General features: G+C 35.3%; 1 protein-coding gene across 12 annotated transcripts in view; it reads right to left on the minus strand.

Annotated features, from left to right (window-relative positions):
* The window catches only part of DGKB (diacylglycerol kinase beta), a 715307-nt gene that overhangs the window by 90700 nt on the left and 599081 nt on the right, over positions 1-25526 (minus strand). For 2 of the 12 annotated variants that reach the window (XM_042919314.1, XM_042919287.1), the window contains one exon: positions 24601-24711. The exons of 8 other annotated variants lie outside the window; for them this stretch is intronic. In XM_042919314.1, coding sequence (XP_042775248.1) covers positions 24707-24711 — 5 coding nt within the window. In that variant the 3' untranslated portion in view covers positions 24601-24706. Of the gene's footprint in view, positions 1-289; positions 340-16656; positions 16758-24600; positions 24712-25526 lie in introns of those variants that run through there. 2 more of the 12 variants (XM_042919295.1, XM_042919305.1) reach the window with 2 other exon arrangements.

Below are 25526 nucleotides of genomic sequence, written 5' to 3' on the forward strand. Positions count from 1 at the left end.
TATATAATTAAGAACTAAATTTCATGGTGCCTGGGTGGCTAAGTGGGTTAAGCTCCCAACTCTTGATTTTGGCTCAGGTCCTGATCCCAGGGTCATGAGTTCGAGCCCTCCATCAGGCTCTGTGCTGGCAGTGAGGAGCCTGCTTGTGAGTGTGAAGTCTAATATTTGCAAATACACAGATGTATTTTATGATTCTTAAACTACTTGGCCCTATCTTAGCAATACCTCCCCTGCTAAAATAGCCTTGTCTTGAAAACATGAACCATGCGTTGCTAAGTCAAGTACTTACTATAAATATTTTTTCCAGTGATATAAATGCTCCAAATGCCAAATAGATTTCTAGGAATAAAGATAATATTTTGAAAATAGTTTCATGTGAATGGATTGTTTATGCAAGCATAGATTTAATAATCTGAATCCAAACAATATAAACCAGTCTAAAATATCCTCATTATATTATACCACCCTATTCAGTTTTTATCAACACTTATGCCCATGGAAAGTTACTTCCTATTAATACTTTTCCACTAGCAACAGTAAAATCCCAAGGGACTTAGAAAAGGTGATGGAGGGGGTGTATGCCCAATCTTGTATCACTGCAGTATTCACTTTAAAGCAATGTAATCCTTTTCTGTTTCTGCCCCAACATTTCATAATTATGTCATTTTACAAGAATTGTGTAATTTACATAACCACCTAAATTGTCATAATTGCTAGAAAGTGCTGAAAAAGCATACGTTAGGCATTTCAGATTCATTTCTGCTCTGTGTTTTAAACTCATTTGAAATGCCTTTTGCATAAAAATTCTTTTGGTCAACAAAAAAGTAGCTTGGGTGTGATTTGGAAAGAACTATGTCTTCTCTGGCTCAAGCCCTGTTCTTCTCCTCTTCTTCCAGGAGCCTTGTGCCAGGTGAACGTTGAGATTCTGAGTACTCAAGGCCCAAGGTAAAGAATCCTCTGCTCTTGATTTTACAGAAGAGACTGAGACCCACAGAAGTCAGCTGACTTGATCTGAGTACAACACAGGCCATCTCCACAGTCCAAGTTAGAGCCCCACTTTTTTCTAACTTACATATTTTGTTCGCTGTCCCACTGCACTTAGGAAAAGGAAAAAGGAGATAAAAGAATGGAATGGTCTCTCCACAGTTTTCTCAGCATGCCATTTCCATTATAATTATCTTAACCATCTGTTTTGCTTGGAACAGGCAAAAGAATTTGATATTAAGAAAGTAAACTGTCATGCTGTACAGCAGAGAAGGGCTTCAGAAATGAGAACCTATTTCAGGATGCAAGAGTGAATATCAATTTTATCAGAGGCTTCACCACCACTGGTGAAGCAGAATGCTGATATCTGATTATTCCTTTTGGAAAATTAGTGGCTTATAATTTTATAAATAAAATTTCATAACTAAAAATCATTGCAGCATATTGTAAATGATAGTTGCTAAAAGTGTAATCAGGACACATGTGAAGTAAAACATCACTAAATAGTTAAGCATATTTGAAAATGCCAACTATTTTTTTTTTATCTAACCCTGCTTCAACTTCTCTTCTAAAAAGCTAACCTATCCTATTGTACTTAAAAGACAATGTATTAATATTTAGCTTCCTGAAGCTAATTTGACTGTTATATGAAGCTATAAAGTTTTGTGGCAATATAAGTAATATGTATAAATAGCAAATCACATTTCTGGCATGTTTATTTCTTGCATGTGCACACATAGATGGATACACACACTGCACCCAACACACACACACACACACACACAATTTGTGATACTATTAATGCAGACGGATGTTCGAAATGGGATACATAAAAAATAAGCTCATTTACTTATCTGATATTTTTTTTCTTAAAAGTTACTGCAAAATATGCATTTGAATCCTTATTTAAAATAGAATTTAAAGAATGATACACCTGTTTTGCAGTTATAGACTTCTCAAATTATAGGTGATTTGAAAGAACCAGTAATACTTCATATTCATCATTTAAAGTGAATTACAATTTTTGCAATACACCCAAGCATCAGAATAAGTAATTAACAACAGAAAAGGCAGCTTATCATTTCCCAAATAAGCAAGAAAAACAGAGAAGTTTTTTTTTTTAAATGAAGAAAGTATTCAATTCAATTAAGAAAGAAAAGGAATAATAAATTATTATTTCTTTCCCCCACATGGGGAAAATAGTAGCACAGCTAGAAGAAAACAAAGGCTCTTTGAACAGCAATGTCTTTCAGAACATAAAACTTATCATAATGATTATAAATAAGAAAAAAAGAAAAACATATACATTATGATAAAAGGACAATTTTGAGTCTTCAATAAAAATCAAATTGAGAAGTAAATTTTATATGGCTGATCGATATAACATAGTGCTCTTATTTTAGCCAAATAATTTTAGAAATGTTGGAAAATCTTCATCTGAAAGAAACAAACTTTAAGTTCTAAAAAATTTCTAAAAACCAAAGCAATTACACTTTTCCCAACTATGAATTATATATGAGAAAGAAACAAATTCTAAATTTTTCTTTTCTGACACTTATCAAAAGACATATCAACCAGTGAGTTGAAACACTTAAGCCAATTCAATGCTTTTACTAACAGTACAAGTAGCTTGATCAAATCTCAAAAAATTGAAATTAAATGGAAAAAAAATTTTTAGTGAAAACAAGCATGAATAATATTAAATACTTTCAGAATTTAACATTTTTTCTTCTGACCTCTGTTGTCTTTTCTTTTCTTAAGTCTTAATGTAATATTTTTCCTCCATTTATCCTCCTTTTCTTAATTTTTTGGCAATATTATAGAGAATGAATAAATCAGTAAGGTGTGCTAGCCCTAGGAATCAGTCTGGAATACAAAGAAATATCTTACTGAGATTTCTTACATGTATTCTCTTCTCATAAATAATGTTCATTTTTAAGCCATAAGTCACATCCTACAGTCTAGCATTGCACTTAACTAACACTTTCCTACATTAATCATTCACAATCTTTGCTATGTTTCAAATATATATGTATATAAATGAAAATATTGTATATATATATATATATATATATATATATATATATATATATATACACACATATATGATGACATACGTATAAGTAAAAAATAAGTTGAACTGCACTGAAACAAAGAACACAGATATGAATGGCATGCTCGATTTGTTCATGCTTTTCTTCTTCTTTCCTTCCTACTTTCCTTCCTTCCTATTATTTTTGATTACCTTCTGGTTTGTGTATGGTCTTATTTTTTGTTGTTTCCTTCAAGTGGCAGCTGTGAAAGTGCTAACAAATGAGGCACTTTTTTTTTAAGATAGTATGTTTCAACCACTAATATGCCTGAGTAGGTAAGTAGCCATGAATATGAGAAAATGTTATCTTGAATAGGTGTAAGTAATATATAATTCACTTCTCCTAATATTTTATAATTATTCAAGATAATTTTTAAAAATTCCATTTGAATTTTAATTCATATAGGATTCATAGCAATTTACCTCAGATATTTAAAAAAAATTAACATTTATTCATTTTTTGAGAGACAGAGAGAGAGAGACAGAACATGAGTGGGGGAGGGGCAGAGAGAGAGGGAGACACAGAATCTGAAGCAGGTTCCAGGCTCTGAGCTGTCAGCACAAAGCCCAACCTGGGGCTCAAACTCATGAACTGGGAGATCATCACCTGAGCTGAAGTCGGATGCTTAACCAACTGAGCCACCCAGGTGCCCCTACCTAAGGTATTTTGAATAAAAGTCAGAAATAGGTCTGATAAAACTAAATCATTTGCAGGGAGGAATCAACCATTTGGTTACCTGAGATAAGGAACAAGCCATTAAAAGCATCAATAACTTGGCAACAAAAATTAGAAATTATCACCATTTTAGGTTCACCCTTTTAAGATGATATAAAAACAAGTTTTTTTTTTCTCTCACCTATTTATTTTTCTTGATAATCTTTGTAGACTTTAGTGAATGTTAATCATTCATTCAAAATTAATTTAAACACAAAACGCAATCAAGAATTCTGTGGTCCCTACTAGAGTTTATAAGTATTACAGGTTATTTTTATTGCTACATATGTCACCAAAACCTAACAAAATGATTTTGATGTTAACACATTCTGAATGTATCTATTACATTGATTAGCATCCTCTATATACAACCATATGATAAATACATCTCAGAGGTTGGTAAAAGAAAAAAGTTTCTCTTAAACCCATGAACTTCCTTTTATCAGAAAAAAAGCTTAATAAAAATTGTGTTATTTTTGCCTTGTCCAAGGGCTTAACTACAATAAGTTTTCTTGGAGTGCATGTTTTAATTTATTAAGAATGAAACTTAGTAATGCTACCTCAAATAAACATTCTTAAAATAGTATAGGACGATGTGTCAAAATTTTATCTTCTGGGGGAGCAGAGAAATGGAGGTGAACTTGAACCCAGTCAGGGAAGTTACAGGCAACATTCTCTATGTTGGGTATCTGGACAGCGGTGGGTCGATCCCCATGTCCTCCAGAGTCTCCTTGCCCAATCTCCCTGGATTAGGCTGATGGGTGAGGACATTCTTAACATTACTGATACTGGCTAGGAAGTCCTTGTGACCCACGAGACATGTACGATCCCTGCTGATATTAAACTAGAGGAGACAAGTATCTCCATATGTCAAACTCAACTCAGTCACAGTAAGATGAAGAAAGTATATACCTACACCTGTGGTTTTCCCTGATGGGTAGCTGTATAGAAGCCCCCAAAATCACCTAATTAATTTCACAATGATACAACGCTATAGTTTACGGAAGTGGATTCATCATATAATGGTGGGAATTAACAGTTTTCCCCCCTTCTCAACTCTCTGCCATTTTATCTTTCATTATGGTCTCTTTATTCCTAGTTTAAAGTTTTTCAACTGTATTACATCTGTATTTTTTACTGTAAATCTTGAAAATCTTTGGAAATGGGTATGGTCTAAATTCACATACAATAAGCTTAACAATGCCTGAACTATTATACTAATCAGAGACCTTGTGGGAGAGGAGAAGGAGAAAATCCAAGAGAACTGCACACAGTAGGTATCACAAAATGATTATTATAGCTATTATTAGTTGAATAAAATCAGAATTATATAGGTTTATGGAAAATTAAACATAGAATATGTGACTCAAGACAGTGTAATTGCTAGTAAGAACATACATCCAAGCAGCAGTTGAGTACTATATGAAGAAAATATTAGTTGATAAACTACATATTATATCTACATATACCATTTAATTTTTAGAAGCTGGTTGAAGTATCACAGGGAATACAGCCTAAGAAAGTTAGCATGTTTTGTATTCAGTCTTAAATTTTTTTCTTTTTTTTTTAAACTTGTCAAAAGGAGAGAGAGACATATAAAGCAATGATTACATTACAGTGAAGAAGGATTTTGTTTTGTCAGCAATAGAGCGTCTTCCAAGGGAGATAGATGAATGCCCACTCCCAAAACCTAACTTTGTAACTGCTTTTGCTGTTTGTTTCCTCTCATTCATTTTGCATCCGTGTTAGGCTTGCATCTGTTTATGTACTTGTCTATTATTCATCTACAGGATAACTGCTCAGCAGTCGTTACTTCCTTTCATATCTTTTCTGCATCTTTTGTTTCCATGGGTTGTTTTGGCAATAAAACCAAGAAAAGGGTACAAAGCTTATAAAAAAGTGCAGTTGGAACATCATGTTTTTACAGCTCCAGGAACATTATTGCTGATTTCAAAAAGTTTAAAAAAAATGTTAAAATGTATTCGGCAAAGTTTAAAGCTCCTAGGTATGATAAATTTGAAAATTTGAGAGAATGGAATTTAAAAAGTGTTTTCTAAAATAGCTCACTACTTTTTGATCTTTACATGGCAGACTGCCTTGTGCAATTTTCTGTAGACTGTACATTTTAATACCAAAATCTCAAGCAATGCAGTCACCGTAATTCCTTACATTTATATAACACTTCGTAATTTTATTATGTGTTTACTCATTCATTATGTCCTCTGATCTTCCTAGGTAGATAATTAGCATTTTCATTTTAAGAATAAAAAAAGGAAAGTAACTATATTAAATTATGTGCTAAGGTCAAAAGGTCAATGAGTCTCTGAGCCTAGACCAGAATCTACATTTACCTGACACCCATTCAGCCTGGTGTGTGCTAGAAGAATCCTCACAAAGCAGATTTGCCCCAGACTTTCTATAGGCCCAAGGCGGTAAAATATAAACTGGGAATATTAGACTATGTAAGTCTAGCTCTGTATGTGATTTTTAATTATTAATGTGTTCCTAAAGCCAGTATGATTTTGTTGGTAATTAAAGTCTATCACTCCAGAATACAAAAAATTTGCCTTCTATATCAGAGGGTTCATGGATTCTCTGAAGCCCTTCCAAACACCCTGGAATAAAAACTTCAATTTTGCATGATTAATTTGGTCTTCTCAAACTATAGTATTTCTTAAGTGTCTGATTCAACATGCTAGTCTGGGCCCAGAGAATACTTCTTAGGTTATTTTCAGGAAAAAAAAAAAAGAAGTTACATGAAAGTAATTCAAAGAATCAAAGGCAAAACATTTGCATTAGCTCATGCACTGAGAATAAGCTACAGGGCACCTAGGTGGCTCAGTTGATTAGCATCCAAATCTTGATTTTGGCTCACCGTTTGTGAGTTCAAGCCTGGCATCTGGCTCCATGCTGACAGCGCAGAGCCTGCTTGGATTCTCTCTCTGCTCCTTCCTCTGCTCGCTCTTTCTCTCTCTCTCTCCCCAAAAAAATAAATAAACTCAGAGAAGAGAGAGAGAGAGAGAGAGAGAGAGGGAGGGAGAAAATATGCCTATATTTGTTTCTTGGTGAAATCTTCACATCAGATGATTTGTAGACTTTGGGAATAATAGCTATTTTCCTTATTCAGACACTTGTTAATTTGTTCAATGAGGTATGATAACTATTAGGAACATAAAGAACCATCAAAATCAACCACAATGTCATCCCTTCAAATGCAAGACATGTGAATCATGACAGTAAGAAATTCTTTCAATTTTGATAAGCAAAATAAAAGAAACAACAAGAATCATGACAAAGTTCTCGTGCACTATTTAGGTTTGGTTAAGTTTTAAATGTTGAAAACGACCTGCAGAATTGGTTCTGGTTAGGATGGGGACTTTTATCTGAACAATGCAAAAGATTCCATGGTTTGGAAAGCCTAGACCTTTCATATTTAAAGCAGCACTATTCTTTCATTAAAATCTACTTTCATTAAAAACTTCCACTGTAGCCTATTAATATAGGTTATGGTTTCTAAAATAACATGAAATTAGGGTCTCTGGTGATGAGATCATCTCTCCAGTTGGTCTGATTATTATTTGATTGAAGTTTAGTTGGCATAGGGGATTAATATGGGACAGGATTTATCTAAAAATAAATCTATAGAGATATATGTACTTTGCCATATTATGGTTTATAGACCCTATTGAACTCATGTTAGGTTTAAATGTTGACACGTAGATATAACTAAAACACAATTTGATTCTATTACCTTACTGGTCACTGTACACTAAGTTTTATTTCCAACAAAAGAAAAAGTGAGGACATAGCTCACAAGCAAAGAGAAAATAGTACAATTACACAGATGTCTTAAATCCTCCCTCACCAATTACATATTGCCAAAATATTGACAATTAACCAGAAAACACATTTCTGCTATAGAGATTTCATTAACTCTCCTCATTAAATTCTTTCAACATCCTAAGTCCCATAGTTGTAAAATAACACCAAAGCAATCTTCCAAAGCCTAGCTTCCACTTACAGTAAATTTTCTTTGATATCTATCTAGTACTTATGAAAAATCATAAAAGAATTGGTACCAAAACAGTAAGAAGTATCAATGTTTAAACAACTGTTTAATTATTTTAAAAGCTATTATCTTTGGAGTGAGTAATCTATCATTAAGTGATACATGACCAAATGATTTTATTTTGGCCCATGTCATCCAGGATTCTCCAAAGAAACCTACATTTGTGCTTTCGTATTACCAGGCTCTCACTGTGGCATAATACAACTCATAAGGGAAAATAAACTACCTACTTCTTTCAATACCCTCAGGCAGAAATGTCAGAAAGTGCCCCCTTACCCTTTGTTCCCTCCCCAAAAGAAAGCTTCTCAGTGAAAGGGCTTAGCTTCTGCCATTTGGGTCTCCTATTTACTTATAGCATAAAGAAAGAGAAAAAAAAAACAAAAACATGAAGCTAGAAGGGGCTGCCTCTCTGTGCTGACATCTTGCTCTCCATTGCTGCCTTTCAGTCAATGAGTAATTAACTCTTAATACCCTAACTGACATTTCCAGTAAATGGTAACAGAGTAGAAAGATTCACAGAATGTGCTATTAAAACAAGTGAACTTAAGCCACAAAGGTAGTTGAAAATTTTTGAATGTGCTCCTTATTGAATTTGCAGGAACTGTGATTTAATCATTTCATAAACTTTTTGGAGAGGGTCTCTCCAACTCTCCTTCAAGCAGCTATGGTCATATGTGGCCTTCATGTCCATGTGACCTCTGTCCTCTTTTTTTGATTCTCACTAATAAACGCCTACCACTGGTTAGAAACACAAGCACCATCAAGATATGGTCTGGAAGTGTGACTTAATTGTGTTCTGACTTACTCTTTCAATGGATTATTAAATATATCCTTCTAACCTAGCTCCATGGTTGTTTAATTAATTATTATTGTTATAAATCATAATATTAATAACTCCTGTGTATACTGCATATTGGATGAAGGTTCATGATATAAAACAATCAGTAGCTTTATTTTCACTTAGTCGTTCAAACATACATTTTCCCCTACCTAAGACTTTTTTCTTAGTATTCTCTTCCATGGCAATCCATAATTCTTTATAAAGGTTATCAAAATTCTCAGTACGTTGACCATGGGAAGAACGGTCCTACATAAATCCTGATATATTAAATTAAAGATCTGAATGTTATGTTCCTAAACCCAACTCATACAGCTTATGAAAAATGACATATATAAGTAATATTCTATAGCACTTTTGTGTGTCCTAAAATTGTCCTGAAGAAATAAGCTTTTTAAGCAGCTTATACATACTTAACAAGAAAGAGTGCAAATTAAAGGCTTTTAAAATTTTAATTAAATTTGAAAATATTTTGTCTTATCTGGTTGGCTTTTACCCAAAAGTAGGAAAGCAAAGTAAAATGAATGAGTAAAATTGATTTACCTGAACTCTAAGAAACATATAATTATATCATGAGAATATTTCTGTAGACATAAGAACAGAAAGGAGGTAAGCATTAGAAAGATAAAATGCAAAGTCCAGGGACATTATTAAGAACAAGAAAAAAATTTACAAATATTATAAAATGACTGCAAACTAATGATTAAATAATAAAGTATAAAGAAAATTCCTTGCAGTAAATTACTTTTAGAAACAACATATATAAAATAACTAGTTGAAATAATAGGACAAATTGCATTAGGTTACTTACTGACCTGCAGTAATTTATATATTTCAACACATCTATATAAAAAGGCTAGTGTGAAGCAAATTGACATTCTTTAGCCCATACTTATTAGGCAGATGATGCCCAATGAATGAGAAAACCTAAGCCGATTTCATTTGATTCCGTCAGTCCCTGACCTGCCTGCAGGCTGACATAATTTTCCTTCACAGAAACCAGTCTCCGGTGGTTACCAGTCTTGATCTCACCCACTGTGGGATGAGTTCTCTTTGAATTACTGGAGCAGGGTGTGTGCTAGGATGGATAAATCAGCCAAACAGAAAGGCCCAACAGGGCAAAAAAACAGTAGGGCAACTGTCCTTATATTGTCCTGAAGGTGACCTCAAGAGTGACTTTCTGCAAGGTAAGAGGTAATTCTGTCTCTACTTTGGCTTAGCTTATATCACTCACAGTAAAGGTCACAAATCGTGACAGCTTTCTGTGCTCAAGAATCAGATTACTGTTTGTCTGAGAAGGAGCGGAGAGCCGTGAGGCCTGCTTCTCTCAGGAATCTAGGTCAGAATTCATCCAGTAATGCCACCCAGGCCCTTCAAAGCAATATCTTACATTGTGGAAATACTTTGAGTGAATCTGGACGGTTGTTCATAAATTATATTACAACCTGAAGGGAGAAAAAGTTATTCTGTCCCTTTTTTGACTCCAGCTTTTCATAAGATAAGTCATAAAATTTAATTGGTGACCTCAGAGAAAGGTCATAGTCCTTAAATTCAACTATACCCTTCATAACTTCCAAGTCAATAATAATAAGTGAAGATGATGTTAGTGTTTCTAAGTTCTATAGAAGTGTCAGCAGCAGTAAATATACAAGAACCACATCCAAATATAGGAAGGCTTTTTTTTTTCAAAGTATTCGAAGCTTTCTGGGTGTACCTAAAATACTGCATATGTTTACAATTTGGACTTGATGCAAATAGGGAGTATAAGCATATTTCTTAATAGAGGTGACATTATGAAGACTGGAGATTCGAAGAAGATAGGAAAGGAGGAGAGAATCGCGGTAATAGAAGAATTTTTTAAAAGCAGTTTCAGATATCAAATGCAAAAAAAAAATGAGAAAGTCCACAAGCAAATGCATTAAGCCTATTTTTAGGGGATTTACCTTTTCTTAGACCAAGAGAGTTGAAAATGAAAAAAAACAAGCAAAATGGAAAAGTAGAGACTTATGGGGAAATTTGCTTATTGCTCTGGGGCTGTACAAATGTTGCCAAAGGTATACCCAGTGCCTACTAAGTGTGGGAATCAGAACTGGCATGTAACAAGGTATTGTGCAAATGCGACTCAAAAGTGTGGAAGCCTATTGCTAGTTCCCTCAAGCAGCAGGCAAAACAAAGAAGGTGAACAAGGAATAGAAAGTGGTCGTGATAAGAAATACAGGGATTTGGATCTTAATTATTAGATTTTAATACTGAATAACTAACTCAAATATCTTGATTTCATATTTAAAAGTGAAGGTCAGGGGTGCCTTGGTGGCTCAGTTGGTACGTGTCCAACTTTGGCTCAGGTCATGATCTCACAGTTCCTGGGTTTGAGCTCTGCATCAGGCTCTGTGCTAACAGCTGGGAGCCTGGAGCCCACTTCGGATTCTATGTCTCCCTCTCTCTCTGCCCCTCCCCCATTCTCTCTCTCTGTCTCTAAATAAATAAATAAATAAATAAATAAATAAATAAGTCAAGATTATATATGCTGAAATCCCCAACATTTCATACCTAAGAAAGTATTCAAAATAGGGAAACCACACTTTTAGAGCATAGTATGGCATTTCAGTTTCCAAAACAAATATTTAGGAATGTCTTTTGAAGCATCAGTATACCAAAGCACATCACCATTCAAATCCCGTATTCAGAGATAAAATATTTAAGTTGGATTATTTCCTCAGTGCAGTGTAGCTGATAAATAAAAATCTCCCCTCTTAATATGACCACTGTTCTCCCAATAAAGCTGAGACTACAATTGCCTTTGATTACAGCTTCCTGCTCAAATTACTCCATGACACTGTCAATTCTTTCTTCAAAATGACCCTCACTTTGTCCTTTTTATTCCTATAGTTACTGCAAACGTTTGAAACTAAAGTGGGATCATAATAACTAACTTTTAGCCCAATTTCTACTACTTCATATTGGCAAAATCCTCTACCTTTATTCTCTAAATATTAAGATTGAAGACTATTAAATCTAATTTTATATTGATATTTTTCTTCTATATGCCTAAGGTATTTTGAGAGATTCTGTGTGCAGCATGTGGGGGTACTTTCCAGGTGCTTATTATCATATAAAGAGAATAAAGTGACTTCTGGCAAAATGAGAAAGATTGGGGAAGACATAAAGAGAAGACAGAACATGCATCAGGCCTGGAATAATAAGAATGTTAAAAAGCTAGAGGAGAGGGGAGTAAGAATGAATTTATCCACTTCCATTGTTCCCATTAACAGGTTTCTCAAAATCTGTTTTTTTTTAATAAAATGTAGCACCATGTCACTAAATACCAGTCATGCTTATGACTCCACAATTCTTATTACCTTTATTCTTTATATCTCATCTGTAGAGAGAGAGCCACATATGAAGTAATTTCTGAGTGAAAAGAGGAATACGATTCAGGGAAATGTCACAGAAGAGTCTTCCCCAAATTTGAAAATAATTTAGCCATCACATTTATTTATACTAGGGAGACACAGAATCTGAAGCAGGCTACAGGCTCTGAGCTGTCAGCACAGAGCCCGATGCGGGGCTTGAACTCACCAACCACTAGATCATGACCTGGGCTGAAGTTGGACGCTTGAATGACTGAGCCACCCAGGCACCCCTATTATTGCAATGTCTGGAAACTTTACTGATATTTACGTTAGTGATTTTTGATTTTATTTATTTATTTAAAAAGTTTTTTAAATATTTATTTACCTTTGAAAGAGAGAGAGTGTTATATCAGGGGTGCGGCAGGGAGGGGGAAGGGACAGAGGATTTGAAGCAGGCTCTGCTCTGACAGCAGAGAGCCCAATGTAGGCTCAAACTCAGGAACCTAACTGTGAGATCATGACCTGAGCTGAAGTCAGATGTGTAATCGACCGAGCAACCCGAGCGCCCCTCGACCTCTAATTATGATTACATATGATTATTTAGGGGAAATGTCACGTAAAGAAGATTGGAATTTGACTGGAATTGATTAAGCCGAAACACAGAAAACATGCCATGTTTAGTTACATTCCTGTCTGGAAAAAGATGTCACAAACTAAAACAAAGAAGCTGAGTAAGCCAGGTAATTTAGGAAAATGGAAATTGTAAAAGTAGGTGCTGCCCAAAAGGTAGGGAGCCTAAGTGGCCCCCAACTTCTAAACATTGTGGTTCCTTTGGTAAGACTAATGGTATAATGAGTAAGAGTACTTCAGGCTATTTTAACTAAGGGACAAGTTTACCAACAAAATTTATAATAATTTGACCCTTCATTTAACACGTCCTCATGAAGAGAATGTATTGGCTATATCATAGTGCAAAGGTTTATTTGACAATTGTATCTTATTGCAAATAACTAGTATTCTGGTTATAAATTGGCTTTCTCTATAAAAAGAGAGACTTAAGGGACATTTCTTAGTTGGTTTTTTTGGAATGTTCTTGAAGGCATAAGTTAGCCCAGGGATCTATAGGTAACCCTGGATGAATATTTTAAATGTTTAAAATAAATATTTGTTTTAAACATTTATTTTAAAATATTTTAAATATTTTATTTATTTATACATTTATACATAGGCAATTATTTTTTTTTAATGTTTATTTATTTTTGAGAGAGAGAGACAGCAGGGAAAGGGCAGAGAGAGACACACACACACACAGAATCTGAAGCAGGCTCCAGGCTCTGAGTTGTCAGCACAGAGCCCCATGCAGGGCTTGAACTAAAAAACAGTGAGGTCATGACCAGAGCCGAAGTTGGATGCTTTACCAACTGAGCCACCCCCGCCAGGATAAAAAAATTAATTCTAAGTGTAATGACTAATGTTTATTAGATAATGATCACTTGTCATATACTTCTCTAAGTGTTTCACATTTAATCTTGACAAAAACCTTATGCTATGCATTTAAAAATGAATCCCTTTTTACAGATGAGGGGACTGAAGGACAGACATGTGAAGTATCTTGCCCAACATCACACAGTTGCCAAATGTAGGAGTTAGAATTGAGAAGCAGATAATCTAATTTCTGTAGCCACATTCTTAATAACCATGCCAAACTGTATCAAACTTTATCCGACTGTAAAGAAAATGTCTATATCTGCCTTCTGTGCTAAGAAGGGCATACAATTCACTATAAAGGTACATAACAAATTATGATTCCTTTTATTTTTTATTTATTTTCAAGTGTTTATTTGAGAGAGAGAGAGGGGGCAAGCGGGGGGACACTGAGAGAGAGAGGGAGAGAGAAAATTCCAAGCAGGGTTCCTGCTGTCAGCACAGAGCCTGACATGGGGCTCAATCTCAGGAACCATGAGATCATGACCTGAACTCAAATCAAGAGTTGGACCCTTAATCGAGTGAGCCACCCAGGCACTCCACAACAAATCATAATTTTAAATAATATCCAGTAGCTTCTAATATCAAGCTGTACCTTTTTTTTTTTGGCTAAGGAACTGGGAGTAACTTTCACAAGAGTGGCACAGAGATGAGTTCCCTCAGTCATGGGTCTATGCCCTTCTCTGGGTCTCTAGCTGTCTGGCCCCAGTCTGTGGGTACTGGATTGTCTACCATTTCCTTGAAGGCCCATATTACCTAGTCTTAATAACTGATGGTTAGCTACTGAAATAGCTATACCTCCCTATTTCTCTATCCTTAATGCTCTTAGGTCTGAAGTCTCTCTGGCATCCAACGTTTTTTCCTCTCCTGTGGTCAAGAGTTTTCAATACGTGATGAGGACGAATTTTTAAACGTATTCAGTAAAATCTTCTTCTCTTTGTAGTTGTAAATTAAAATAACTCTCCCCTTCTTTTGTTATATCAAAACTGTGTGTCTATTCTATGAAGGCAATCTGACTCTTCCACAATCAGGACTCACCTCCTCTTGTTCTCCTTTGTCTGCCTTCCCTCCTCCTCCTCCATTTCAATTCCACACACACAGAAACATCCAGTCAGTCAGTCACCTTCTGAGGTGGACACCTCTATTAGGCAGTATCTTGTGTTATGTTGCTGCCAGGGTTCACTGTTCTTTAAAATATGGGGTGTGCCGATATGTGACTTTGTTTCAAGTCACCAGGGTCAGTTCTGACCAAGGTATAAGGATCATGTGGGGGGAAAAAGATATTTTATATTCAGACAACTAAGTGCAGCTGCTAAACTCCTGAGGGTTATGTGCATAAAGTTCTTGAGTTATTTACGGTTATACAATGTAACTATTAATCATTTTCCTGACAACAAGTTGTTGAGACTCAATAACACGTGGGTTTTACTATCATTTATGAAGGAGGAAGAAGAGGAAGAAAGGGGAGGAAGGGGGAAGGGAGGAGAAAAAGAACAACATTTCACAGATACAAAATTTCAAATACAGAGGGGATGAGTAACTTTTCCCAGGATATGAAAAGAAACAAAATTTGAATTGAAAGCATGGATGCCTGTCTTATATTATTATTACACTGAGTCCTAGAGTAGATTTCAGGTTCTTTATTAAAGTTCCTCTCCACATCCTTGTATTCTCCATATGTTTTATCAGCTCTCTCTTTTTCCTTCTCTCTCTCTGTCTCTCTCCCACGTGCGTGCACGCGCACGCGCGCGCGCGCGCACACACACACACACACACACACACAGTACTTCATATTTCAATTATTACTATTTAAAAAAAAAAATAATGTTCTTTTTTATTTATTTTTGAGACAGAGAGAGACAGAGCATGAACGGTGGAGGGGCAGAGAGAGAGGGAGACATAGAATGGGAAGCAGGCTCCAGGCTCTGAGCCATCAGCCCAGAGCCCGATGCGGGGCTCAAACTCAAGGACCGCCAGATCATGACCTGAGCTGAAGTCGGACGCTTAATTGACTGAGCCACCCAGGCGCCCCAATTATTACTATTTTTAAGCTATTTCTAAATATTTTAAAACTTTTTCTAAATAACCAAAATTGTGCTTCTTTCTTTGTCTTCCTGTTCCTCCAGAGCAAACACAATGAATGGTATGTTCTCAAGTTTATCCTAAAAAATAAGAACTAAAAAAATAAAACCTAACAGAATAGAGGAATTTAATAAAATAGAAAATATAGAAAAATAGAATCCCTATTTTTACCCCATCTCAAACTTTTCTCATAAAGAGGGGGTGCCTGGGTGGCTCAGTTGGTTGAGCATCTGAATTTGGCTCAGGTCATGATCTCACAGCTCCTGAGTTTGAGCCCCGCATCAGGCTCTGTGCTGATAGCTCAGAACCTGGAGCCTGCTCTGGATTCTGTGTCTCTCTTTCTCTCTCTCTGCCTCTCCCGTACTCACGCTCTGTCTCTTTGTCTCTCTGTCTCTCAAAAATAATAAATAATCATTAGAAAAAACTCACAAAGAATTCTTTCTACTATAGGTATTTAGAAATAATGAACATTTCCCTAGAATGAAAAATGTTCCTTAGTACCTACCAGTGTAAATAATTGGGCTTTTCTCTTCTATTTGGCAGGGCAGCCAATGGAAGCTGATGGAGTACCACATTTGATTCATTAGTTAAACTTAATATAAAAAAAATCACAAAATTTTCAGGTAAAGAATGAGTTACACCAGGATAGAAGGTTATGAAAGAAAAGACAGATGTGGAGGACAAGGTGATGAAGTGTAAGTGTGGTGTCAAACCAACTAAATTAAGCTTCTCTTAAAACTGACTCCCATTGCCTAGCTAAGAATTATTTGCAATCAACAAACTTGAAAAAGATAGATGTAAACGGTGCAATAAAAATGAAAACATTCCCATATTAAGCCTTGGAAAAAATAAAATAATTTAATTAGAGGTGTTTTAATGATTAAAATATTTTAATATTCATCACCCTCCTATTGCTACTACACATAATGCAATCAGCAGAGTCAATACGTGTATACTCATGATGATAAAGATCAAGACACAGAATTCAATTAAAGACATTTCACTTGACTCGAAGCATCTCCCTGGGCCCTTAATTAAGTGAGAAGAAAGAAAAAAATATATAAAGACTTCTTGAAATAATTTCAAAGAACTGTAAAACAGGAAGCATATCCAGAGCTTATTTGGAGACCACTAGGCTGCTGTAAATGTGAGAGTGAAGAAAAAAAAAGAGAGACGTAAGATAATATCCTTGATACAGACTTTCACACATACATAATATTACGGGTTCCTACTCCTAAATTCCGAACTTACTTCTTCCAATGATTCCTTCTCTGTAGTTTGTGAAAAGCCCCTTGATTTGCTTTGTACTATCCTCCCAGAATTTTTTTTCTTTTCCTCCTCTTCCCTTCACAGCTAAGCTTTTAGCATAGTTAATTTGCCCTTTATTTTCTACAAGTCCTCAACTGCCATTCACTCTTCTGTAAACTGCATTCAAGCTGTAACCGTGTTGAACTGAGTTGGCAAAGATCACCCAGCACCTACTAAGTATGAGATGAAATGCACATATATTTCAGTCCCTCTTCTCTTTACCTTTTGGAGACTTGTGAACCAAAACTATAATCCAGAAATCCCAGTATCTTTATGATAATGTTCTCTTATGATTCTCTTCACTCCTTATTGATCATTCCTTTTAATTTTTTTTAACATTTATTTATTTATTTATTTATTTATTTATTTATTTATTTGTTGAAGAAGCAGGCTCCAGGCTCTGAGCTGTCATAACAGAGCCTGACGCAGGGCTTGAACTCATGGATCATGAGATCATGACCTGAGTTGAAGTCAAAAGCTTAGCCGACTGAGCCACCTAGGCACCCCTTGATCATTCCTTTTAAATCTTAGCAGCATTTTGTCCATTTTATTAGACTTTCCAAAAACCAGTTTGTTTTATTTGCTTACCTACTGAATCTTTGTTTACTACTATTTTTTTACTCTCTCATTTTATATTATTTCTCTTTTCATATTTTTTTGCATTTGCTCTATTTCCCTAATTTTGTGAGTTGATTTCTTAGCTCCTTAATTTTCAGTCTTTCATTTTTCCTAGTCTTTTATACTACAGGTGTATAATTTTTCCTCTACATACCACTTAAGCAGGTAGTCTTAAAGTTGATCTATAGTATTTTATATTGAATTCCATTCCAATATTTTAAACTTTCATTTTGATGTGTTAAATTTTCAAACGTACAGATATTGGAAATGCAACTGTTCTGTATTTTATAAAAAAAAATATTTTAAGTTGGAGAATGAAAGAATCTTCTTTATGTGTTTCAAAAGATTCCTCTGGCTTTTGTGATGAGAGTGAATAGAATAAGGTCAAAGTCGTAGCTGGGAGGTAAACTGGAGCTTATTGCAGCAGTATGAGAGAGAATGATGCTCTTCTTAAGATATTCATGGGGCACCTGGGTGGCGCAGTCGGTTAAGCGTCCGACTTCAGCCAGGTCACGATCTCGCGGTCCGTGAGTTCGAGCCCCGCGTCAGGCTCTGGGCTGATGGCTCGGAGCCTGGAGCCTGTTTCCGATTCTGTGTCTCCCTCTCTCTCTGCCCCTCCCCCGTTCATGCTCTGTCTCTCTCTGTCCCAAAAATAAATAAAAAACGTTGAAAAAAAAAAAATTAAAAAAAAAAAAAAAAAAAAAAAAAAAAAAAAGATATTCATGGTGAGGGGCGCCTGGGTGGCTCAGTCAGTTAAGCGTCCGACTTTGGCTCAGGTCATGATCTCACGGTCCGTGAGTTCGAGTCCCGGGTCGGGCTCTATGCTGACAGCTCAGAGCCTGGAGCCTGCTTCAGATTCTGTGTCTCCCTCTCTCTCTGACCCTCCCCCGTTCATGCTCTGTCTCTCTCCGTCTCAAAAATAAATAAAACATTAAAAAAAAATAAAATAAAAAAAAGATATTCATGGTGAAGGTAGAGAAGAAGCAGATACATACAAAATTGAAGGTACAGTGCACAAGTAGTAGCATAATGAAAAGTATTAAGAAAAAGTGAGTGAAGGGTGAGCGGAGCAAGGACTAGGAAGGAACAAGTACCCTCTCTCTACTTCGTCTATGTCTGCCCCCTCTAATTAAATAAGAGGAATAACTCTTATTGGGTCTAGGCTTTAAGGTATCTGAGCCGTGATTACACTCCTGATTTCCACGGTTAACAAAAACACAGATGTGGCATTTATTAGGAACTTAGTAAACAGACTTCAAATGATATCAATACAAAATAATGACATTTTTTATTTAGAAGGGATTCCGAGTAGAATAAACAAGTGAACTAAAGGAATGTGATGAGCGAAAGGTGACAGAAATTATAGTAAGAAAACTTTTGCTTAACTGTGAAAAGGCTTAACATGAATCCTGTTCAATGTTCACTTTTTTGTAAGCCAATATGAATTTGTAATACCATTTATTCAATATATCTGGCTGCATTTAATCTTTAATGGTCACCTAGAATAAGACTTCATGTGTGTGTTAGGGGTAGGGAGGATAATGCTTGGGGAAGGTACTCTGGACAAGAAGAGGCATACAGATTCTTTTTGTTGGGGCATTAAGATTTTTTTTTTCACAGTCAAGAATCAATCACTAGTCTGAATTAAATAATATTTGGATTTGTTGCCTAGAAGACTGATGCATTTTCCAAGACCCAGAAAAAATTTATCGGCAGTTGAAATTAGAGTGAAATGCAATCGGGCATTCACTGTCACTCTGTCCTATAGTGTCCTTGCATAATCTGAGAACATTTAATCAGTTCAAATTTGCCTGAATGGAAGAGAACAAAAATTGCTGGAGGGTGAAAGGGATGGGAGGGAACAACCCAGAGATGGTGACTGCAGCTGGAGCTCTCCAATGGCAACAAGTGTTATGGAAATACACATAAGCACAATCAAGTCTATGTACAGCAGAAACTTGGTCTTTGGTGCAGACAGGAACAGACTTTTCACAGTTGATTTAATTTGCTCATGTTACAAAACGGAATAATGACCATATAAAGGAATAAAAAAAGAATCTGTAGCTCTAGGGTAAGTATCTTGCTTCAACTAGGGCCCACTCTTTTAAAAATACGTGATTAGCCCTAGGAAAATGCGCAGCTTTTAAATCATTATTGGGAGGAAATTTTTTTAAACCAAGAAAATTTTGATTCTTAAAGCCTTGTTTAAATCTTGCTCTAATTTGTAATGTAGACTTTGAGGTATTTGTCTATGAAATTTGTTCAATGGTTTTGAAGCAACCATCCTATAGCAACGACTTCCTTTTCTTTCTTTTTTTTTTTAACTCTGCACCATTGCCTGTTGAACATGATTTAAAAAATCCCTTGGACACCAATTTCTTTTCTACCTTAAGTATAGATTCACTAATGTGCATTGACTGTCTCTGTCTGACCTAATAAGATGTTTCATTAAAAGACAAAAAAATATATAAATAAATACAAACTCACAAGAGGAAGGTACAAGTAGGTGCAGTGAGTTTTGACTTATAAGGACCATGTTATATATGTATCAGCAAGAGTTATTTGTAAAAAAATTCAATACTGGCAATGTAGTAAGGCTTGTTAAGTTAACCCCAATAAGAATTTTTTTGCATTCACTCAGAGAACATTTCTAGTGAAGTGAATATATTAAAATGTTCATTGCCACTGCAGTTACCTTATAACTGTGAAGCATCTGAAATTGCCAATGGATTAGCTATGGATTTCTCTTTTTTGGTAAGTAATAGGAATTTATGATATTGTCACTGAAACATTAAAATTACAAAAACTTCTCATTGTGTTGCTTCCCACTTTTTTTTCACCTTTGATCTAATGTTAAATGGTGTTTCTTAACTTTACCAGCAACTTGTTATGGCAAATAAACACATTTCAAATTGTTGAGGACTTTTATCTTCTAGGTTTGCAATTATGCATGTCCTGACTTTGAAACTTTATTGTAGATTAAAAACAGATGAACACACACACACACACACACACACATTCACATACACACAACCTTGAATTTGCTTAGGAAAGAAATCCATCAAAATAAATAATTCATGTTGGGATGGACTGAAATCTAGTCTTTTAGAAGGTGCCAACAGATGGTTTACATTTATAGAATGCACACTTGCTGACTTCCAAACAGAAATTAAAATTCATAAAGTATATCATTAGTACTCCTTATAAGCAGCATTATGTTTATGATATGAATTTGGATTTTCCCAGGTGAACAGTTTTCCATCACATTTTTACTAAGAAAAAAAAGTGAAACAAATTGCTTTCCAGTTACTATTTTATGTTAGCAAGTTTAAAATTAAACGCTGCTGGTGATCATCCAGCAAGACAAGCCAATGGGCTCAGAGCTACATGAGGCTGTTGTTTTCATGATATTCAAGATTTTATAAGAACTTTTAGACATTTTCATTATTAAAACAATAGGCATCATTACAACTAATAAAATAAGGCAGTCTCTCTAGCTTCCATTTCTTTTTACATCAGTTACATTAGGAACTTTCAACCAATATAATTAAGAATGAGACTCTGGCTCATTAAAGTTCAGGAAACTAGGCATTTTTACTAAAATTTAGCAAGTTTTTGGCCTAAGTATGGCCACTTAATGCAAGAAATTACAGTAACATTTCATTTTTAGTGAACTTTGCTACTAACCAAAATGTTAACACTGAACTTGGGTAAGGTTATGAAAACTTGCCCCCCAAAGAAGATAAAATATTGCTCATTAAGATTTTTGTCTACACAGAAGAAGGGGAATATTGTTAATTATACAATTATATATTTAAAAACAAATCAAGAAAATCTTTAAAGATTTAGAAAGCCTAGACTTTATTCACTAAGTATAACTAGTGAATTCCTCAATCACATTAACTAAACAAATGACAAAGCCTCTTCAGAATGGCTGTATTTACACATGCAGAATATAAGAAAATTAACTAAATGAACCAAACAATTGCTATATGCTCTTAACCATGTTTTAACTGCCTTAAATTATTACACATGCAATTATTTTCACACTCTTCTTCAACATGTTGGGTCCCACAGTGCCAAAATAATTAAGACAACTATGACAGTAGCGACAATTTGTCATTTCAGCAAAAAGATTTTTAAAACATTTAAAAAAGTAAATAAAAGTAAAGTCAAATATAAGTGTTTTGGTATCACAGAAATAAAACAACTAGAGCTTAGGCTAATTATGTTGCTTTTCAAGCAGCAGTTTTAATAATGTATAGCTCATTCCTTTCATATTTTTATGCAGAAATATCTAAGTGCTGGCACGGATTTCTCCAGGCAAACATAATATTTTCCCTTTACAAACTTTAGGTATTATATACCCTACAGTGAATAATGAAGGACAGAACTTTTGGACACATATGTTCAAAAACACCTAGAGTTGAGTTGGTAATTTTGCCTTTTCAGTGATTGATTTGACATGTTCCACTAGGGATAAAAATAGACATTATATTCAGATTCAATTAATCCAATAATAATTTAGTATGTGGTATACACACAGCCAAATGCAAGTAAGATTAATTAAGATCTTCCTTAAAGTGAGTATAGAAAAAAAAAAAAACAAAAGATATTTTATATAGTCTATATTTTATTCTTAGGAAAAAACATGAAATACAATTTTGATATTTTAAAAGGGAAATGATGATCTGGTGGTATTTTAAAAAAATTATATGCCAGAATTTAATATTTGTATCTGTTGCTGTGATACTTTTTCAACTAGACACACAATATTCCAAAAGCTTATATTTTATATTCTTTTTTTAAACTTTATTTATTTTAAGAGAAAGAGAGTGGTAGGGGGGAGTAGAGAGACTGGGAGAGAGAGAGAGAATCCCAAGCAGGCTCCACTGTGAGCACACAGCATCAATATGGGGCTCAAATTCAGCAGCCATGACATCATGACCTGAGCTGAAGTTGGATGCTTAACAGACTGAGCCACCCAGGCACCCCTCTATATTCTTTCCTGATAAGCAATCGGCAATAAATGCCCTTAAGAACACAAAACAGAAATAAATTCTACCTATAAAGCTTCCTAATTAAGCACTTTAGGAACAAACTGCGAGAATGAGAATAAGTTAAGTGAAATGTACTTTATATATGAGAGAAGATCTTCAATAAATCCTGGGTTCTGTGGTGAGTAATTAATAAAATGGATTTATCATCTCTGGCCTTGGGTTAGGAGAGGATGTACTGAGGGCAGAGGGAACCCTCTGGAGAGTATAGCTCCCCAGATAATAATATAGCAGTTGAATTTTCAGTCTAGCAAAAGAAACTCAGTAGTCCAACAGTGTTGGGTAGAAGAGTTCACAATTTTTAGCTGTCTCTTCTACCTTACTGTAGCATGGGTGGAAGAAACTCAGATGTATTCACTGTGCCTGGTGGAATGGCTTGGAAGACTCTAGGGCTCAGAGTCAGGGACCTGCCACAGGGCTATTGCAAAGGACAGTTAAAGCAAATTAAGAGAAAGCACTTAGGAGTGGATGTGGAATGACAGAGTTCTCACAAATCAGCTCAGAACAAACTTGGCCAGCAGCAATAAACTAGACAAGGGTTATTGCCCCAGGAACAAAGGAATCCAGAGGATATCTTATTCAACAAGTTCAATTTTCTATTCCCATAATGAGGTGACTTAGGCCATACCGCCCCCACCCCCCCGCCATCACACATTAAGATAATATATTCACACATATTGGAATACATACGAGAACAGAGGGCACATGGGTGGTTCAGTTGGTTAGGCGGCCAACTTTCGATTTCGTCTCAGGTCATGATCTCCCAGTTTGTGGGTTCAAGCCCCGTCCGAGGTGGGTTCTGTGCTGATGGTGCAGAACCTGCTTAGGATTCTCTCTCTCCCCCCTCTCTCTGTGCTTGCATGCATGCACGCTCTCTTCCTCAAAAATAAATAAACTTAAAAAAAATCTGAAAAGGAGGACAGGTGGCTTAAACTCTGAGAGGGTACACATTTTATCTTAGAATGACTGAGCATTACATAAAAAGACTCAGTAAGCATCAGAACAAGCACATTTAAAACAGGACAATACTATGTTTTCCTTTCCTCATACTTAAATGATAATAAATTCGACTTGATTAATCATTGATAAAATAAAGGTTTTCTGTACACCTGAGTAAACTGGACTGAGTGGCAATCTTCCAAAAAAGCAGGTAGCATTATTGTGGTTTTATGTTCTTCATTGTGTGATGACATATCCTACATCCAGGTGAAGGAGGGGACCATGAAAAGACTTTTTAGTATTCATGAATTTTATCAGAAATATCTCTAAAGTAGCCATATCACATGCTCTCAGGTTAGTCTTGGTTTCTACATTAAATATCAGAAGTCAAATGAAAACACCTGCTTCTGGGGACCTCAGTGGTCTGATTATGAGGTTTCTAATGATGCTCTGGTTGCTTTGCTTTTCAAGCAGGGATCCTAAGAAAATATCCTTAAGTCCTAATCATAATCAAGGATCTCACTCAGAATATAGGCTCAAATTTTGTGAGTGGTAGGAATCATCAACGAACACGGTCTAAATCTAAAGAAGCAGAGGAGTTGCTGGCACTTTCTGGAACTCTGAGTCACTTTTTGGAACTCTGGCTATTCTTCTAGAATGACCATTAAAGAGGCCACATGCAGCGTGAGTGTCTGAGACTACATGGAAATAGAGGCCAAGCTGTCCAGGTATCCCAGCGTGGGTACAACTGTGTGAGCGAGCCATCCTTAACACTGCAGCCCATTTGTGCACAAAAGATGTTTTAGCACCAGCCTACCCCACTAGGAACGGAAAAATTGCCAAGCGGAGCTCAGTTAATGCACAAAATCGTGAGAAAAAAATGGTTGTTGTTGTTTTAAGCCACTTAAATTTGGGATAGTTTATCACACAACAAAAGTAACTAAAACTGAAACTTCATCAGAAGTAGTGTTTTTCTGGAAGATAAAGCAAAAATATCTGGCATTGGCTTTGTGATAAAGACTGGGAAGAATCTGGAAGAACTCTGAGGAGACTGTTAGTATGAGCTAGAAAAAGCTAATTTTTTTTCTGTTTTCCATCCCCCACTTGAATTTATGTAATAGTCTCTTGATCTTCCGGTCTCCAATCCATTTTTTCCAAGTCAGAGGTCATTCTGAAACCAAATATGATGATGTCAAATTCAAAAACCTTCAAAGACACTCTACTAAGCATTGGATAATATTTTTCATTTTCATACTGTGGGCTTCATGATCTGGTTCACATTTAACCCTCTGGTCCTAATGGTTAGCATATCCATTTTGGCTTTAAAAACATTTTTTTGGAATGCTTCCCTTTCTCTTGCACTCCCTGTTTAAAAATTTTTTGCTTAGTAGTGTCACTTCAGATATTACTCATCTTACCACTTAAATCTCCATACGCCTCTGCTACCCTCCCCATACCGTGCTAACTGCTCCAACTCACACATTTTTTTCTAATCTCCTGACATTTTCATATTCCTTTCTTTCTATCCTGCTTTCCATGTATATATATATATATATATATATATATATATATATATATATATATATATATTTTTTTTTTTTTTTTTTTTTTTTTTTTTTTTTTGCCACTCTAATTCCCAAATGCCTTTCAGGTACTTATTTTGGGAAATTGCTTCATTGCTTCCCATTTTTCCAAGACTGAGTTAGATATCCCATATCCCACCTATGGATCCCATATCCCATAGTGTCCTATCCTTACCCCAGTGATTATGTTTTGTTTTGTTTTTTGTTTTTTGTTTTTTTTTTTCAAATTATACTGTAACTACCTCTTTAGGTCTATCCTCCTATCTTTCCCTTTAGATTCTCAGTATATTGAAAGCAAGAGCTGTGTATATTTCTCTCTACCACCAGGATTGAGAAAAGTATCTGACCCACAAGTAGGCTCTTTATAAACGTGTTCTAAATAAATTAATGAATAAAAAATAAA

This window comes from Panthera leo, chromosome A2 (assembly GCF_018350215.1).
Source record: "Panthera leo isolate Ple1 chromosome A2, P.leo_Ple1_pat1.1, whole genome shotgun sequence".
Classification (NCBI taxonomy): Eukaryota; Metazoa; Chordata; class Mammalia; order Carnivora; family Felidae; genus Panthera; species Panthera leo.